The 18951-nt window shown below is 36.1% G+C and overlaps 1 protein-coding gene across 1 annotated transcript in view; it reads left to right on the top strand.

The window, feature by feature from the left end:
* The window catches only part of LOC123706690 (helicase ARIP4), a 29322-nt gene that overhangs the window by 4021 nt on the left and 6350 nt on the right, over positions 1–18951 (top strand). Inside the window, exons 7-19 of the mRNA XM_045656036.1 lie at positions 645–848; positions 1657–1800; positions 3203–3373; positions 4337–4469; positions 5449–5583; positions 7349–7556; positions 9249–9414; positions 10458–10619; positions 10955–12818; positions 14220–14418; positions 15180–15363; positions 16350–16528; positions 18021–18214. Of these exons, the coding sequence (XP_045511992.1) occupies positions 645–848; positions 1657–1800; positions 3203–3373; positions 4337–4469; positions 5449–5583; positions 7349–7556; positions 9249–9414; positions 10458–10619; positions 10955–12818; positions 14220–14418; positions 15180–15363; positions 16350–16528; positions 18021–18214 (3943 nt within the window). The remainder of the gene's footprint in view (positions 1–644; positions 849–1656; positions 1801–3202; positions 3374–4336; positions 4470–5448; positions 5584–7348; positions 7557–9248; positions 9415–10457; positions 10620–10954; positions 12819–14219; positions 14419–15179; positions 15364–16349; positions 16529–18020; positions 18215–18951) is intronic.

Below are 18951 nucleotides of genomic sequence, written 5' to 3'. Positions count from 1 at the left end.
GGGTATAAATACTCATTTTTTAGGAAAAAAAAATTTCATGTTGAACATGTATATACTTGTAATGTATGATAATTGTCTTTTTAATTACAAAAATAATGTTTTTACTCTGTTTTATTTGCGGTAGAACTTGGTGATGATGATGGTGATGTTGATGTTAACTAAAAAAAAATTACTTTCAAAGGGACTCTGTAATATAAAATGAATTATATTTTGGTATCTTTCTCATTTTTTTAGAATTTTAAATAAGGTACTAATTTCTATTTTTTTTTTCATAAAAACAATGTTAACTTTGATTTTTGTTCAATTTGTCGTTTCGTTACTGTTCTCAATTATTTCTTATAGTAAATAAGAAATACGTTATATTTATGATATTTTTGTTTTCCGTTTCAGTTATTAATGAATGATGATGAAAAACATTTTACTAGTTATTTTTTAGTTTTATTTGTCGTTTCACTTATGTATTTTCAATTAGTACTTACAGTAACTAAAATTTACGTTTCGAAAGTATTTAGAAATATTTTATTATATCTGTTTGGAGTTTAACTAATATAATTTATTTATCACTTAATAATATTATTTGTAACTTAGGACATTATGAATACATTTTTTTTTATATTTGTTGATATTTTTCTATATATTTTCAGATTGGAGGTGTTCGATTTCTCTTTGATAACATAATTGAGTCAACAGAGCGGTTTTCCAATTCGACCGGTTTCGGATGTATTTTGGCACATTCGATGGGATTGGGAAAGACATTACAAATTGTTTGCTTTTGTGATATATTCCTGAGACATACTAGTTCAAAAACTGTGTTGTGTATTATGCCTATAAATACTTTGCAGAATTGGGTGAGTTTTTTCATAGTTTTCTTTATAAAAAAAAGGCAAACGTCCCAATCCCTCGACTTTAGATTTCTTCATAAGTCAGCGTTGTCAGTCCAGTGTTTGTAGTTTGTAAAATTCTACGCCCTCGATTTGAGAACTGGCAGTAAATGTAAAATTAGAAACATTTAATGTATGTTCCTTTTTTTACCGTTCATAAGTGTACATTCTGTTACCTATATGAATATATTATATTTGACATTGACTTTGAGTGGCGGTCCTACTAATCCCTGACGTCCGTAGGTTCGAACCCTGGCACCAACTAACTTGTTAGATGTACGCATTTATTACTTGTATGTAAAGGAAGATCGTGAGGAATCCTTTTGAAAGAATTTTTTAGGCCATCATGTTAGGGAGCGTTCAAGTATTACGTCACGCTATTTGGAGATACTTGATAGCCCCCCATGAAATGCGCCGTAACGTTTTTGTATCCAATAGTTAAACGTTCCGTGACCAACCCCAGTGACTCTATACTTAAAACCTACCATAATCTGGTGTAAAGTACTGGAAACTTAACAATAACGCGTAATTCAAGCCCCGCATCGTAACGTTTTACAGTTTTTTTTTTATAGAACAGGGGGCAAACGGGCAGGCTCATCTGAAGTTAAGTGATACCGCCGCCCATGGACATTCTCAATGCCAAAAAGCTAACGAATGCGTTGCCGGCCTTTTGAGACTTCGTACGCTTTTGATGGACTCTACGTCCAATTGGTTCTGACTTCATTGGCTGATTCCACATAAATGACGTGTCACCAATTACTAATTTGTTTTGCAGGTTGCAGAATTTAACATGTGGCTTCCGGTGGATGCGGCCACCAGCCCCTTAGCGGCTCACGGCGAAGTCAGGTCAAGGAACTTCCCGATATATGTGTTAAATGATAGTCACAAAACTCTACAAATGCGTGCCAAAGTAGTTAAGGTAAAGTACAAAATTAACAATAAAAAAGTACATGCGTAAAAAGTGAAACTTCTTTGTAAATTCATTATTACTAAGGTAAAAATCCCAATGGATGATCTTGTACCTTACGACTATATGACTATATGATCACTCCATGTATTTGTATATCTATATTCATACTGTTTACACACTCTATACGTGCTAATATATATATATATATTTATATATATATATATATAAATGAATCCCTATTTCCCTTGGTGACGGCATCACGCGTGAACGGCTGGATCAATTTCGCTAATTCTTGTTTTGTTGTGTTGGTTATTGTCAGGAGAAGGCTTTTATGAAAGAAAATTGCACGGAAAATTGTAAAATTTAAGAATACTTAACCACCATCTTAAGTAATCGTGACTTTTGTTACGATAGCAAAAACAAACAAAGAATGTTGTATAGCAGAAAACATTTTTAGTGAATTGTCTTGTCTATTACATTGACAAATGATCATGAAACAGATACAGAAAGAAGCCTAAAATTAAAAAGCTTGTAGCGCCTCTGATGTATTTTTATTTTTGTAATTATCTATATATATATAAATTAATTTCTGTTCGTTAGTCTCACTAAAACTCGAGAACGGCTGAACGGATTTATCTTATCTTAGTCTTGAAATGTTCGTGGAGGTCTAGGAAAGGTATAAAAGGCGAGAAAAAAACAGCCCTTTCCTATTTCCCATACAAACGTTTTCTAGAGTCAATTTGAACTTTATTGATGTTCAATAATAAATTACAAGCACTCACTGTTGTGTAAGCAATGTAGGTGTGTTTCTAACGGCAAAGAGTCTATTGCACTTTATTATCGCTGCACAAAGTTCAAATTCAATCATATCTATCAAAACAGTGTGCGTGTTTGCGTAGGAGGATTTTGTCGCGTTCCGAAACTTAACAAAAGTGACAATATCGCGAATTGGTTGGCTTCGCGATATTATTTATTTTATTTTAGTTTCGGCATGCGACGTTTTCACGTTATTACATCTGTCAAACAAATCGCGTTAAAAAAGGGTTTAATTTTTGAATTATTAATTTGATATAAGAATTTTGAATTATTATTATAAATGTGCAAAATTATTTAAATACATACCTACTAATAGGAAAATATCCCAGTCGGGGTTATTTAGTGGGTCACAGAAGAGTGGCCAAAGTTCGTGGAAGCGAAGATACTTTGGTCACCCGAGCTGAACCTCGCACATCACCCTATCATCAGGGTGACGGTTCTGTTCAGGAGAATTTTTTGCGCCGACTATAAAATTGGTAGGAACAAAAAACTGCCACATTTTAAATCTTTTTGACAGAACGAAGTCTGTCGGGTCCGCTAGTTATAAATAATTATCTGAATTAAGTCATTAATAAATATTCTGAAATGGTTTCAGGATTGGACAACGTCAGGTGGTGTCCTCATGATAGGATATGAGCTATATAGATTGTTAAGTATGAAAAAAGATAAAAAACCTCGTAAGAAAAAGAAAGCGGATGCAAAGTTGGAGGCGGAGAAAGAGAAGGAAGATAAGAAGAACGATATGGGGAATGATGATACCACTCAGGTATTCAATTCATATGTGTATTTGTATTTATCTATATATATTATTTTATGTTATAGAAGACAAACGGGCAGGAGGCTCATCCGATTTTACCCCCGCCCATGGACCCATTGCCAGAAGGAAGGAATTGGTACGTTCTTTAAAGGACCCTAAGTCGAATTGGTTCGGAAATAAGAATTCTTTTAGCCTTTTAGTTTTTCATACAAATTGTATAGTTTCTGCAAATTATGATGATATATACATATGTATAATGTATCTGTTCATCACATTTACCGCATTTACAATGAAGAGTGTTCAGAGGAGTTGTACGTATTACCTGCAGGTGAGTGACATCAGATGTCGAGGCAGAATGCGTCTGCCCACAAATGGCAGTTTTTATGGCCTCTCTGAAGTATTCTCCAACCAATTTGACTTATGGTCCTTCTAGAAACCTACCAATTCTTAAAAGAAGGCAACGCACTCGCGAACCAACTGGCATTGAGTGGCCACGGGATCACGTAACATCAGATGAGCCGTGCCCGTTTGCCACATAAAAAAAGATTTATCTTTCAGCCCGGCTAACCTTTAACAATATATAATCCTCATAATTCTAGATATTGCTGAAAACCGCTCTAAATTCCGTCCAGCGCTTTTTAATTTCGACTTGTTTTTATACAATTAAAATTATGACGCTGGCTTGGAGGCTCTATTTTTCTAGAATTCAATATGTCTGATCGTTGAGGCAGCGTTCGTAAGCGTACGTTCAACCGCAATACCACGAAAAAGACTGACACCTATATCTTTATTGGTAAAATAATTTTCAAAATCGGTTCAGTAGATACAGAGATTATCCCTTATAATCCTCACACACTTCTATAATATTCGTTTTTTTGGCAAGGTATACGGGCAGGTTCATACTTACATTGCCAGAAGGCTAGGAAATGCGTTGCCGGCCTTTAGTTTAGACTTTAAGATTATTATTGACAGGGCTCCGATGGTACGACTATGACTAAAACATCAGACGATCGCACGGAAGATGGAGGTGAAATCAAACTAGAACTTGATAAAGAAGATAAGAGGGAAGACACGTCCACTGATGAGGATAAGAAGCTTCTAGATGGTAAGAATGATTGGGGTTCTTTGGGTATGCCACTATCGCTGTATTATAAAATTCATTACTAACGAAACACACAGAGAAATACACAAACACAAATAAGCAAAGGAAAAAAAGGAATAAGATACATTTTAAGTGTGTATTGTGTGCGCGCTCTTGTAACTGGTCCTGGCTCAGCATTATGCTGTGGAATTATTAAAAATATGTCCCAATTTCCCACTGCCTGCTGCATGCTCCATCTATTATGCCCTCGAAAGCATTATTATTTTACCGAGCATGAAGGAGTCTACTTGGTAAAATTTCAATCAACTTTAAGAAGCCATTCTTATTTTAGATATAATTTGATTAATGCTTTTTTTCCGGCTCTGCTATTTTTGATTATGTATTGTATATTATCATGGGCGGCATCTACGATCGGATCTATATACAAAGAATTTGTGGCTTCGTGGCGTAATTTTTTATAAATCAGAAAGGACCTTATTAATGTTTTTAATGTTGGTTATGTGTTATATCCTTCAAGAAAAATCGAAGCAATTCTTCAAAGACCGGCAGCGGGCTTCTGAGCCTCACACTCACATTACTTAACGTCAGGTGAGCCTCGTGGCCGTTTGTCTCCTGTAACATAAAATAATATATATAGATAAATACAGTAAATATAGATTGCTTCCGCGTTATAGGAAACGCGTAAAAGTATTCTCGCATAATGCGCTTGTACGATCCCATATGACGCGTTATGTTCAAATGATTCACGTTTAATTTTTCTCTGCATTATACAGAAATATAGCGTGTGAAATGTATGCGGTATATGTAGGAATTTTCGTGTTATACGAGGGACTGAAATCGCGTAATATGAAAATCTGTAATGTTAACTGTACCCTTAAAATAAATTATTCTATAAAAATCTATGACTCGTCGAAACGAGACAATCTCTTCTAATATTAGATTTTTCTTTCGTCTCTTTTTTAATAATTGTAATTTTTTACAGAAATGTACGAAGCGTTGGTAAAGCCGGGTCCGGATCTGGTTATTTGTGACGAAGGACATCGAATAAAAAATTCTCACTCGAACATTTCGTATGCTCTCAAGCAAATGAGGACAAAGCGGCGTATTGTGCTAACTGGTATGTTTTATTTACTCAAAAAGTGTGTGTTTGTGTCATCGCAGCTCCTAAACGTTGTTAGCTTACGAATTAAATTAATATGAAGATTTTATTATCAAGGTTTTTTTATTTTCGACAGAAAACTTACATGCAATAATATTTAATGTTGAAAGAAAACACTTTAACCGGATTAAAGCTATTTGTATTATTATAAACTTATAATTATTGACATAATTTTAAATTTAAATTTTCAACTCCGGGGAAATAAATACAGATAACACAACTTTCTCTACAGTTGTGATACTTTTGACATTCAACACCTTTTGTCTTCAGTCACCGTGACCACGCACGCTGTAAAGCACGCGAAACGTCGGAAAAAATGTAAAATTATGTAAACAATTATAAGTTTATAATAATACAAATAGCTTTAATCCGGTTAAAAAGTGTTTTCTTTCAATGTGTAAAAGCTATGTTAACAAAAGACAATAATATTTTATGTATTTTTCAAAACTATCTTTGACCTCTGGAATACTCATGCTGGTACCACTCGGCTACTCTGATGATGGAGTTCGAAGGTTTTCCGGGGCTAATTATATTTATATGTTATAAGTGTTAAAAAAGGCTTTAACAATTTTGGCTGAAAGTTAAAAATTAGGTCGAAGCGTTTCGGTTGACTCGCTTTGAAGTGTTTAAGGTGCGTTCCTACCCCTGCGTCTATGTGCGCAGTAAACAAAAACCACCACGTACTTACTTGCGTATTATACGTAAAACACATGACACGCACCAATGGGGCAATGGGTTCACTGCATTGATAAATTTAAAAAAAAAATTTCAAGGTGATAGGCAAAACGTGCACGAAGAAACTTTTTTTTATGTAATAGGAGGCAAACGGGCAGGAGAATCACCTGATGTTAAGTGATACAGCCGCCCATGAACACTAACATTGGCTCGCAAGTGCGTTGCCGGCCGTTTAAGAATTGGTTCTTGAAGAACCTCGAGTCGAATTGTTTCGGAAATACTTCAGAGGGCAGCTGGTTCCATATAATAGTGGTGCGAGGCAAACTGCATTGGATGTCTCAAAAACTAGTGAACTGCTTAGGTGAAACTTGGACCTTAGAATACATTAAACTGAGAAATGGACAAATAAAAAAAATCACGTGTTGTACTGGTCCTTGATAATCCTTTTTTGAAGCTGGTTCTACTTCATCCTTGCAAACTGAATTAATGAAGGTCGTTCTTGTCTTGAAAAGCTCTAAGCTATACATCGACTTGCCTCTACACCACTTTATCCTCAGCTTGTCTCAGTGCATTAGGGATTTTGAGACCCATAATTGTCTTAATTTGATCAGACCAACGTGGCGATCGACCCCGACTTCTGCCATCACTCCTCCCTACCATTACCAACTTGTGGATACTATTTGGTTTTTTCCTGGCAATATAGCCAAAGTAGTCAAGCACCTGTTTGTAAATCATATTCAACAGTCTTGTGGTGATTTTGGTTGGATTGGACTTATTAGTTCTTTTGCGGTCCATCTCATACCGCCTCTCGAATGCCTCTATCTTTTGCCGATCAGCTGCACGAATTGGCCAGAACTCTTATCCGTACAAAAATATGGAAAACACCAGTTCTAGCGAGTCGGCTCTGGGTTTCTATTTGCCACATTCTGGTCAGTTTGCTTTTCGCTACTGTAGCTCGTGTTCACTTCTTTTACTTACTTATAAGAGGCCACACATTCACGCTGAATGGATCTGGTTCAAAAATCTTCACATCCATTATTTTTTACAGGTTATCCACTCCAAAACAACCTCCTAGAGTATTGGTGTATGGTGGATTTCGTGCGTCCGAACTATTTGGGTAGCAAAACGGAGTTCTGTAATATGTTCGAGCGGCCCATACAGAACGGACAGTGTATCGATTCGACGCCGCAGGACATTCGACTAATGAGATATAGGGCGCATGTACTGCATTCTTTGCTGGTCGGATTTGTACAGAGGTATGTACTTGATCTTATGTATTTCAATCTCCCAGGATGGATTCCGGGCAAACTATCAATATGTAATACATACAAAATATGTAAATTTCGATTTTTATTTGTTACTAGCGGACCCGAGATCTTGTCCTGTCTTTACTATGAAAATGCTCTGTTCTGACAAGGGAAAACACGAGATGTTATTGTAATGTTTTTCACATGGACACATATTTAGAATAAATGCCACAAACAATTAACGACTGTAACTATTTTATCAATATAATAACTCCGATCGAAGCATTTGTTTTAAATAATATTCATTTTTCTTACATACTCTTTGACGATATTTGCAGCACGCATTTTGTCAATATTATGTCAAAAGAGAAGAAAAAATCTCTATCGTAACAAAAGTCATGATTACCTAATATGGTGGTTAAGTATTCTTTAATTTGCTAATTTTCCGCGCTATTTTCTTATTTTTTTCTTACATAAGAACCTTATCCTGACAATAACAAACACAACAAAAAAGAATTAGCGAAATCGGTCCAGCCGTTCACGCGTGATGCCGTGACCAAGGGAAATGGGAATTCATTTATATATATAGATGACATGATATGATTTTTATTATAGAATATCCCTCAGCCCTCTGTTATATATATATAAAAACCACCCAAATCGAGATCCGAGTCTCGCCGGAGGCCGCCGACCCTGTCAAGGCCCTACAGGCCAAGAGCGAGTCGTTGTTAAAAAAAGTTGTTTTGACCCTTCTCTGTTATTTATAGGAAAAATTAGTCTTAAGTGTTAAACAGTGGTAAGTGAAGAAATAGAACACAAGAACAGACTGTTTTCCTCTTAATATAGATTGTATAGTTATTGGACACTTTCTTATGTTAAATATACTTTTTAGTAAATTAGGTTAGTTTAAAATTACTTAATAGTCTTCAAAGTTAAAGTCAAAGTCAAAAATCATTTATTCATATAGGTAACACAATGTACACTTATGAACGTGAATAAAAAAATACATTAAATGCTTTGAATTTTACATTTACTGCCAGTCCTCAAAACAAGGGCGTAGAACGGAAGAGAAGAACTGGCAATAAACTCTCCGCCACTCTTTTTAATCGCCAAGTATTTTTTTTGTATTACACAACGTTTGTAAGGAGCTGCAACCATCACACCATGTTCCATATGACATCAGCAGGAGGCATGGTGAAATTGGAGCACGCACTTACAGTCTCGTGGGAACAACATGCAAATACATAGTCTAAAAACCTAACATCACCGCATACACGATTAAAGTACGACCAGTCACCATAAAGCACCCGTTCACGAGTATCACGCATAGACAGCCATCGCCCATATGGCGAGCATATTTTAGGGAGAGAGACAACCCGACGCATGGATGCCTTTTTTTATTTAATTTTTTTGTATGAGGTGAAAATGCGCTTGCGCAGGCCCGCGCCAAGGATTTCGAGCTTGACGCGGGGACTGTGGGGCTGGGTCTACACTCAAATCCCTCTGCTTTTCAGAGGGGTAGCGAGACCCCACCCACTAAAAACATCTCAGCCCTTCACACGCCCTTAAGGTGGGCCCTCGGGGTTCGCCAGGCATTCTACCCAAGGACGCATGGATGCCTGGACTAACTTAGCCTAGATCGTAATCCAAGATATCTAAGTTAAGAGACAAATATTAAAAAAAAACCTTTCTCGTTTCCAGACGATCCCACGCAGTTCTCCAGTCGACTCTACCTCAAAAGGAGGAATACGTGCTTTTAGTACGTTTGACGCCGTTACAAAGGAAATTGTACGATCGATTCATGAATGAAGTCGTTCGCTCGGCGTCCGTGCCTAATCCGTTGAAAGCGTTCGCTATTTGTTGTAAGGTAAGAAAATTTATATATTTTTTTAATGTAATACAATTTATAAAAGGGTTTTCATAGTCAATAAAGAAAGTTATGGAGGACAAACAATCTCATATATAGTTCCGCTTTGTTAATTGGAATCTATGACACTAGTTATGAGGATATTGATATTTTCCACCTCACCAAAGAGGATTTGAGGAAATGTTTGAAGAGGTGGGAAAACTTTGACGTTTAACAGTGACAATCTAGTTTTTTTTAAAATATTTATTGTCGTTTGCTTAATTTTAAATTTCAGTTATCTTTTTTATATTTTTGTCTTTTCATGTCTTAACTATTATTTCTGTTTCATATACGTATATTTGGCTTTGTATATTGTCTCAGTGTTTTGTTTATTAATATGTATTTTAGCTGTAAAATAACCAATAAATAAATCTTCAAATAATACCGGAACCCTTGCAATGGTACCCTTAAAAGGTATTTTTCAGCCCACCTGGGATTTGATTGCCTTCATAAATTTATATAGATGTAATATTATGTATAAGGTATAAAAACGTTTGGTTTTTCTCTCGACTCAATTTAGTTACGGTACCAGGGTTAGTTGTTTTCGGTACTTTATGGTATGACAGTAAAAATAACGAAAAAACGTTGAACCGAAAAAGTTGGAAGAAAATCATCATTCGAGTGTTTGAAAGCCTAAACTGATCGTTCTCAAATATAATGACACATACATACATATGAAACTGATAACCTACCTTCTGAATTTGGTTGAAATATTAATGAGATTGCTTTTTATAACTTGGCGCTTTGAAATTAGTTGGAGGAATCCTGCGTGTAGACTGCGTGTGTCTTGTATCTAAAGATCGTTGAATGAGAATTTTTTTATTTTATTTTAATCTACGGATTGAGTTTTTAAATGATCTAATTATCAACACATATATCTTGTTCGGTATAACTGTTTATTTTACTGTTATATTTCCAGTAATTTCTTTTTATAATTCTTGTACTCTGTGGAACCTGCGATCAATCCATGTTTCATTGGTGTAATTTTCAAATTAATATTCAAGATATGGAATCATCCCGACGTCTTGTACAACTTTCTAAAGAAACGTAGCGAGGTCAGTGCGCCTATTGAGGAAGATTTGGACTTAGAAGAGATCGGTGGAGTTACGAAGTCTGGCAAAGCCAAGAACAGTAAAGCTCAGCCGAGGCGACCGGGAAAGCCTCGGGTATGTATTTCGTATTAATTAAAAAAAACTTTTCTAAGGATATTTTGGGAAATGGAAAACAGACAGATGTTAAGTGATTCCGCCGTCCATGTACACTCAATGCCAGAGGGCTCACGAGTGCGTTGCCGGCCTTTAAAACCTACCGTTCATTTAATTAAACATCCATTTAACTCGGCATTTCTCGTTTGAGGTTATGATAAAATCGAACCTCAGGTCTTTAGCATTAATGTATTAGTCAAGTTACTTATAGTTTATAAGAAGCACCCATTCTAGAAGATAAAAATAAAATTGGATAAAAGATGTAATGTGTATCTAAACTAAGAAAGTTCTTGCAGGGTTCTTCGAAAAAGCCTGCAGCGACAATACCCCCAAATACAACGGCGCCCATCCCGCCTAAACAAGAAGCGTTCAATAGCACGCAATATCCAAACGCTCCATACGGGCCTGGGTATAGAAATGACAGACCCGGTAACTACCCATATCCATACCAAAACTCGGCCCCGAGCTTTTACCCACCCGGCCAAGGTTATAACAACCAAGAATATGGGAATAATTACTATCCCCAACAACCATACGATAATAACTATTCAAACCAATACCCACCCAATCCAGAACAAGGATACAACCAAAATTACTGGGGCAACAACTACTATGGAAATTCTGGATATTACAATAACGCCCAGTACCCAGAAGGCCAAGCCCCGCCCAATTTTAATGCGGCCAACCAACCGGGCTTTGAAAATTCTCAACAGTATCAAGCTAATTATAATCCAGCCAATAATAGAATGTATCCTGGTGCACCTAATAATCAATATCCAAGTGGGCCCAATAACAACACTTACACTAGCACCCCTCCGGGCAGTTCGTACCCGCCAAGTAATCCTCCAAATAATGCCCCATTTCCACCTGTACCGGATAATGTACCGAACAATCCACCATACCCTAATCCTACTCCAAGTTCCTCTTTTCCCACAAATAGCACTCATAATAATCCCCCTTTTCCCGGTAATGCTCCTCCGCCTAATAATACTTATCCTCCAACTAATCCTCCGTTTCCACCAAATAATCAGGAGAATTATCCAAATCCGCCCCGACCTCTGCCATATCAAGACCAATATCCTAATCCACCTTATGGCCAGTACGAGTCAAATAGTGGTCCGCCACCGTACCCAAACAGTCAAGGCCCACAAAACTATAATTACCCACCCCAACAGTACCCAGGCAATGCATATCCCGCAAACCCACCAGCGCCGTACCAATACGACAATCAAGCTAACTATCCCCAAAATTATCCGCCTCGTCAGGAGAACCAACCGGCGATTAAAATTGAAAATAATGGAGATCCAACTTTTTCGGCTAACGTGAAAACAGAGCCCAATATTGCACCCCAAACTGCACCGCCATTTGGACCTTATAATTACAATCAATCTAACTCATATGAATCCCAAGGAGATTATAGTCAATTTCCGAACTATTCTCAGCCATTAGAAACAAAGCCGCCTCTATGTAGTGCCAGCTCTAGTAGTCCTGTGACGTCATGGCCGATTCCAGAAACTATGAAATCCGAACTGGATAGAATAAAGAATGAAGATAAAATAGAAATGAAATCTGAGTCCGATGGGGAGGTGAAAATTGAAGATTTAGATACGAAAACAATTGTCAAAGATGAAGTGAAGAAAGAAAAGCCCGCGATAAACGAACTGCCGAAAATTGAATTAAACAAATCAGATACGAAAAACGCGTCAGATTCAGAATCGGAAACGCCAAAGAAAGGCAGGGGGAGAGGAAGAGGTAAAGAAAAGAAAGAAAAATCTCCACGTCAATCGAAAGCTAAAGCCAAACCTAAAGGCAGAAAGGATAGGAAGACGTCGAAAGAGAAGAACGACGACTCCGAATCGGAGCAGAGTGAGAAAGAAGAAAAGCTAAACAAAGAAGAGGAGATGGCCCTTGTAAAGAAAGCGGAAGAAATGACATACGACTGGGCAACTGATCTATTAAAGGATTACACGGCTGGCATAATTGAAAACTCTTCGAAAATGGAGTTGTTTTTCTACATTTTGAACGAGAGTATTAAGATGGGAGATCGCCTTTTACTCTTTAGTCAAAGTTTGTTTACATTGAATTTAATCGAAGATTTTCTTGAGAGAAATTACATTCCTGGAACTAACCGTGTTTGGGAAAGGAACACGTCCTATTTCCGTAAGTAATTTTATGAATATTCTTAATTACTTTAATCGTTATTTACTTTAACAAAAGTAAAATTAAATATCATTTATTCATACGTAACATACACTTAGGAACGAAAAATGCTTCTAAAATTAAATTTTCTGTCAAGGGCAAGAACTGGCAATAAAGTCTCCGATACTCTTAGTTTTGACATTATCTAAAAGCTTAACAACCACAGTCGACTCTCGATTACTTGAAACCCTTCAGTTTCAAGTACCAAATACCAGAGATTTAGCAATTTAAAATTAGCAAGAATTCAAAATAACAAGCTTTTAACAGGTTGATCAAAATTCGAAATTTATTATTATTATATTAACAATTAAATACAATTTTTATTTCGAAAACAAGTCGATAGTATTTGGAGTGAGCAACTTCAGTCTCATCATCATCTCATCTATCATTTATGTATATGTCACCGGAATATTACAAAATCCGCAAGTTAATAAATTTCCTAGGCAATTTATAAAGTTTAGTAGAATTCTAAACGAGAGATAAATTGCATTATTTTCGCTAATTGATAAACTTACCGAACTCACGCGTTAAATAAGTAAGCGATAATCAAACGGGATGTGCGCTCTGATTGGTTGAATAAGTCACTAACCTAGCCTAATAGTTTAGAATCTTATAAATGGATATCGTTTATAAATTTACCACGAGACGTCGCAAATTGATAAATTGGCGAAAATTGATAAACATTCGGATTTTGTTATTCCGGTGACATATGCAGTTGACAATCCTGCACATGTATGTAAAGTGTCGTCTGTTTGCATAATATACACATTACATTATATGATGTAGGAAGGCCTGGACTTCAAATTATCGCATGTTGGCAAGCAAGATACTATTTCTTCAACTTCAAATTAGCGAGGGCACCGAATTAACACTGATTTTATTTATCGAGTATTTAAGAAAACACTTTTTAAACGGATTGAAGCTATGTATTATTGTTAAATCTTATAATTATTTACATAATTTTACATTTTTTTTCGACGTTTCGCGCGCTATTGCGTGCGTGGTCACGGTGACTGAAGACAAAAGGTGTTGAATGTCAAAAGTATCACAGCTGCAGAGAAAGTTGTGGTATCTGTATTTATTGCCTTCGGTTGATATCGACTAAAAGATGACGGGTTTTTGCAGAAATGACTCACGGTGTTATGTAAATAATTATAAGTTTTTAATAATAATACATAGCTTCAATCCGTTTAAAAAGTGTTTTCTTAATGTGTAAAAGTAGTCCACTATAACAAATCTTTTCATAATATTTATATAATTGATATTAATTTAGCGTGGACCCTTGCTAATTTAACTTCTAAGTCGTATCGAAATCCTTACAATAAATTACCGGCTTCTTCAAATTCTGATAAATTTTACTAGGTTTGGATGGATCGACCCACGCCTTAGAAAGAGAAAAACTCATTAATGAATTCAACGCAAATCCTCACGTTTATCTCTTCCTGGTCTCAACAAGGGCAGGGTCACTCGGTATCAACCTGGTGGGAGCGAACAGAGTGATCGTATTTGACGCCAGTTGGAACCCTTGTCACGACACGCAGGCCGTGTGTCGGGTTTATAGGTAAAATTATTCATATACTTTCAGAGTCATCGATTGGATGCTGCAAAGTCCTGGTGTAATCCGCATTGACCAAATTATTTTAGATAAATATATAAATAGCTTTGTTAGTGTAAGTTACCGTGCGACTCTTATTCCTGAGGTCGTAGGTTCGCTCACCGGCTGTGCACCAATGGACTTTCTGTCTATGTACGCATTTAACATGTGCTCGAAAGCTGAATAAAAAACATCGTGAAATAGGCACAGAAGATTCACTTGCCTTTTAGATTGACAAATGATCATGAAACAGTTGTAGAAATTTGAAGCTTTGCAGAACAAAAGCTAACTGATTTTTTTGAAACAAAAGTTTTTTTTTAAATTTTTTAACTATACTGAAATCTTATCGTGAGCTATGAAAAAATATGCCCTATGTTCCATTGTGTGGTAGTTGAAGCCATTGGCTTAAAAATCACTCATGGAATTAATATTTATTAGAAGTAACGTAAATTATTAGGGATGCTACGATGCCTTATCGCACAAGCGATCTCTTCCAGGCAACCCTAGAAAGACTAAAAAGATATACTGAAAAGTTACATAGTAAATCTAAAAACTATAAGCATCAATCACAGTTCAAAAGAATAAGAAAATACATGAAAATTCACGATGGAGCAGATATGGTTAATAATAATATAATAATAATATAATAATATGGTTAGAAATAATTCTACTACATACTCTTCGTATGTAGTAGAATTATTTCTTATCCAAAATGTTATTTGTTATAGATACGGTCAAAAGAAGCCGTGTTTTGTTTACCGTTTCGTTATGGACTGTTGTCTTGAGAAGAAGATTTACGACCGTCAAATCAACAAGCAAGGGATGGCGGATAGGGTTGTTGACGAATGTAATCCGGATGCTGTACTCTCTATGAAAGAGATAACTAACCTCTGTTTCGATAATGATGAAAAGGTATGGACTGCTTCTCGAACTACCAATGATACTTGACACGATTTTGCTCCTGGATGCATATATTATATATTTATTACAGCTAATATGATACTTCACTCACTCACTCAATCACTCATGCACCTGAGTGCATGTGCGAAGTGTTGAAAAATCTAATACTTGTAAACATTATTAAAATAAAGGATGTAATAAAATTTCAAAAATTCCTTAAAATAAATATTATTTAAGTTTGTTATGGAATCCTGACACAGGTATTTCTTTACTTACAAGGGTTCCCAAATCTTACACATTATAATGTGTGTCATTATAATTCTTATCAAATAAATAAAAACATTTTATTTGATTGTATTGTCACGCAAAAGTATACTAAAGTTTCAGGAAAGTACCCTCTATTACAGTAGTAAAATGAAAAAAAAACGTGCATTTGTAGACGACATAATAGACATAACAATAGAATGAAACTTGTCACGGGTGGCAGGTGTACAGTCTCATTTTTATATTTACAACACCCTCGCCCCCACGCCTATTTTCTATTTATTTATACGTACACGTTTACGTATACGTATGACGTTAAAGGCAAAAGATGATTCACACTAAAAAACTAAAATAAATTGGACTCAGTTTCCGCACTCAATAGCCAGCCTAAATCCTTCCAAAAGCACATAGGCCTCCCGGGCACTTTGCAGGCTTCACGAAACGACCTCACTGTTCCGAGGATTTCTGCACGTTGTTTAGCTTCGCATTCCAGGACTTCGTGGGTGACTGATTCCTTTGCGCTGAAACAGCCTCTGTATAAGGGGCTGTCTGTCGCGACTAGGACAAAAATATGTTTATTAAGAAGAGAATGCCCCGTAATTGTCCCTATTAAAATTAACTAATTAAAAGCCAACGCAACAATAGGCCAGCCACCTCAAAAACCACGACGTTTAATGAACGTCCAATTTTTCTATGCTAAAAACAAAATTTAAAAATTTAATATAATGTTACAGGAAACGGAGCCAAAGGATCTCCAAGAGTTCAAGGACAAATATCTAGACGTATTGATGCAAGGCATCCTGACGCTTCACAGCAAACTGCTGACGAAGGAACCCTTCCAACACGAATCACTACTTGTCGATAGAAAAGAGAAGAAGCTGTCCAGTGCCGAGAAGAGATTGGCGCAGAGAGGGTAAGTTATTTTTTTTATGTGCAAATACTAGAGCGACGTAAAAGTTCTCCAAAACAAGCTTTCATTTTTTATAAAAAATATTTGTATTCCTTCATTATATGCTTACCGAGTTCAATTCTGTGGTGCTTGTTTGAGGGATGTTCAAATAAATGTTAAATGAAACTTTTTCTTTGAAGCTGTCAACTGGCTCTGGTGGAAAGCTTAATCGTTTTAAATATGAGCTTAACTACCATAAAATTACGCTAGACTAACAAAAATGTAACTTGAAGTATTGAAGGGTTCTTAAATATAAGTGACACTTTTGTTGAATATAAGTGTAGTCGATCTATTGGACATTATAGGAAACGAGAATGTTTTATTACAATTTGTGAGTGTGGGAAAAACTAAAGGGCTCATTTTGGCTGCAAGTGTGATTGCTAACATTTGGTTTGCGTTTATAATTATTAACTATATATATGTGTATTTAACTTACAAGTTCAAGCGTTCAAGTATTACGTAACGTAATTTTTTAGAGATACTTTACACCCATCACCACATGAAACGCGCCGTAACGTTTCTGTATCCAATAGTAAAACGTTTCGTGACCAACCCCAGTGACTTTTTACACCTAAAACTTACCATTATGTGGTGTAAAGTACTGGAAAATAATATGAACAATAACGCGTAATTCAATCCCCGCCCCGCATCGTAACGTTTTACAAGAGCCCCCCCCCCCTAAAATTCGTTACGTTAATACTTGAACGCTCCTTTAACCAATGTTATGTATGTATATGTTATATACCCTCCAAACATAGTTTGCCATATTTAATGCCAAATATAAAACTGGACCAAATCTAAACGTTTTTTTGTTTTTATCAAATATACACAAATATTTCGAGGAGTTTGGCTTCAAAACCTTTAAATAAATATATATTTTATATAAACGTTCACATATTTCTGTAATTGTTTTGTCATATATTTGTTATTATTTTTATTTATTAACACTTCGTTACATTACAATATAAAAAAAAATTAACATAATTAAGTGAAAAGGAGGGCAACTGGCGGCCTTATCGCTTTCGAGCGATCTCTTCCAGGCAACCACGGAACTATTGAACCACAGAAAAGAGTATTAAATTACATAAGATAGGGAAGAAGGGTATAAATACATGTTATACACAGTTATTAAGACAAAACTAAACAGGAAACAAAACAAAAAAACAAACTAAAGTAATAAGATGATATATTAAAAATAAAAAGTAAAAAAGTACAAAGACATGGGATACGTACTTTTGAAATATTTATTTTTCCATTACTTACATGAAAATTGTCCGGTGTTGATGTAGTAAAACCCGTATTTTAGAATCCTGTGACTTCCCAGTTATATTTATTATGTACAATATAAAAAAAATTACAATTAAAAAAAATTAAAGTCTTGTATTTTATTCAAACCTTGCAGTAGTAACCACCAATACTTACGAGAAATATGAAAAAAAAAATGCCTTTTTTCTAGGTACGAGTTAGAGAAGAAAGCTGCACTAGCTCCAAAACCAACAACATCGTACCGCACAGTGCGCACGGCGGACGGTAGTTTGGTTCAGCGGCCTGTCGCGTCCGTACGGCCGATGCAGCACGGTGCAAGATGGATCCCAGCTGATGTATGGCGAAGACAGGGCATGACAGCGCAAGAGATGACATTGCCGTTAGGTAAGAATAGGAAGATATTTCTTTACAAAAAAAATAACCTAACCTTACTTATGACTAATAAGTAATTTAAGTTTAGTCTTATTTACTAAAAAGGATATTTAACATAAGAGAGTGTTCAATTACACTATACCAACGAAGTCAGACTTAGGATAGAAGGACAGTTCTTATGGGCGCTCTGAAGACAATTTCTGTGACCCAAATTGCCGCTTGCCGGCGTGGCTGGTGTCCTAACTACGAGAGCGAAAGATACGGACGTTAGCCCAGTGTATATTAACTGCCAGAGCAAGGGAGACGCAGAACGACGCCAGCGCCGCCAACTACGAACTAAACTTGGGGCAGACCTGACTTGGAATCGGCACACAAAATCCCATGTCTGAATTCGTAGGCTATACAGTCTCTATTAGGGAAGGCTGTCGTCAGTAATGCTTTTTTTTTTAAAAATAGAGAGAAATTGGTATACACAGTTTAAAAAAATATTAACTTTGTTATGGAAGATCTGGGAACTCTGACTAACTGTATTCTTTACTAAAAAAAATCAATCAACCTAAAAAGGTTGTAGCGCCATTAGGCGCCTATGGGCCTCAGATTTCTGTATTTGTTTAATGATCATGTTTTAATCGAATAGGCAAGTAGGTGATCAGCCTTCTGTGCCTGACGTGCACCGTCAACTTTTTGGGTCTAAGGCAAGCCGGTTTCCTCACGATGTTTTCCTTCACTGTTCGAGCTAATGTTAAATG

This window comes from Pieris brassicae, chromosome 3 (assembly GCF_905147105.1).
Source record: "Pieris brassicae chromosome 3, ilPieBrab1.1, whole genome shotgun sequence".
Lineage (NCBI taxonomy): Eukaryota > Metazoa > Arthropoda > Insecta > Lepidoptera > Pieridae > Pieris > Pieris brassicae.
The sequence above is the reverse complement of the archived record's forward strand: the minus strand, read 5'-3'. Positions and strand labels throughout refer to the sequence as shown.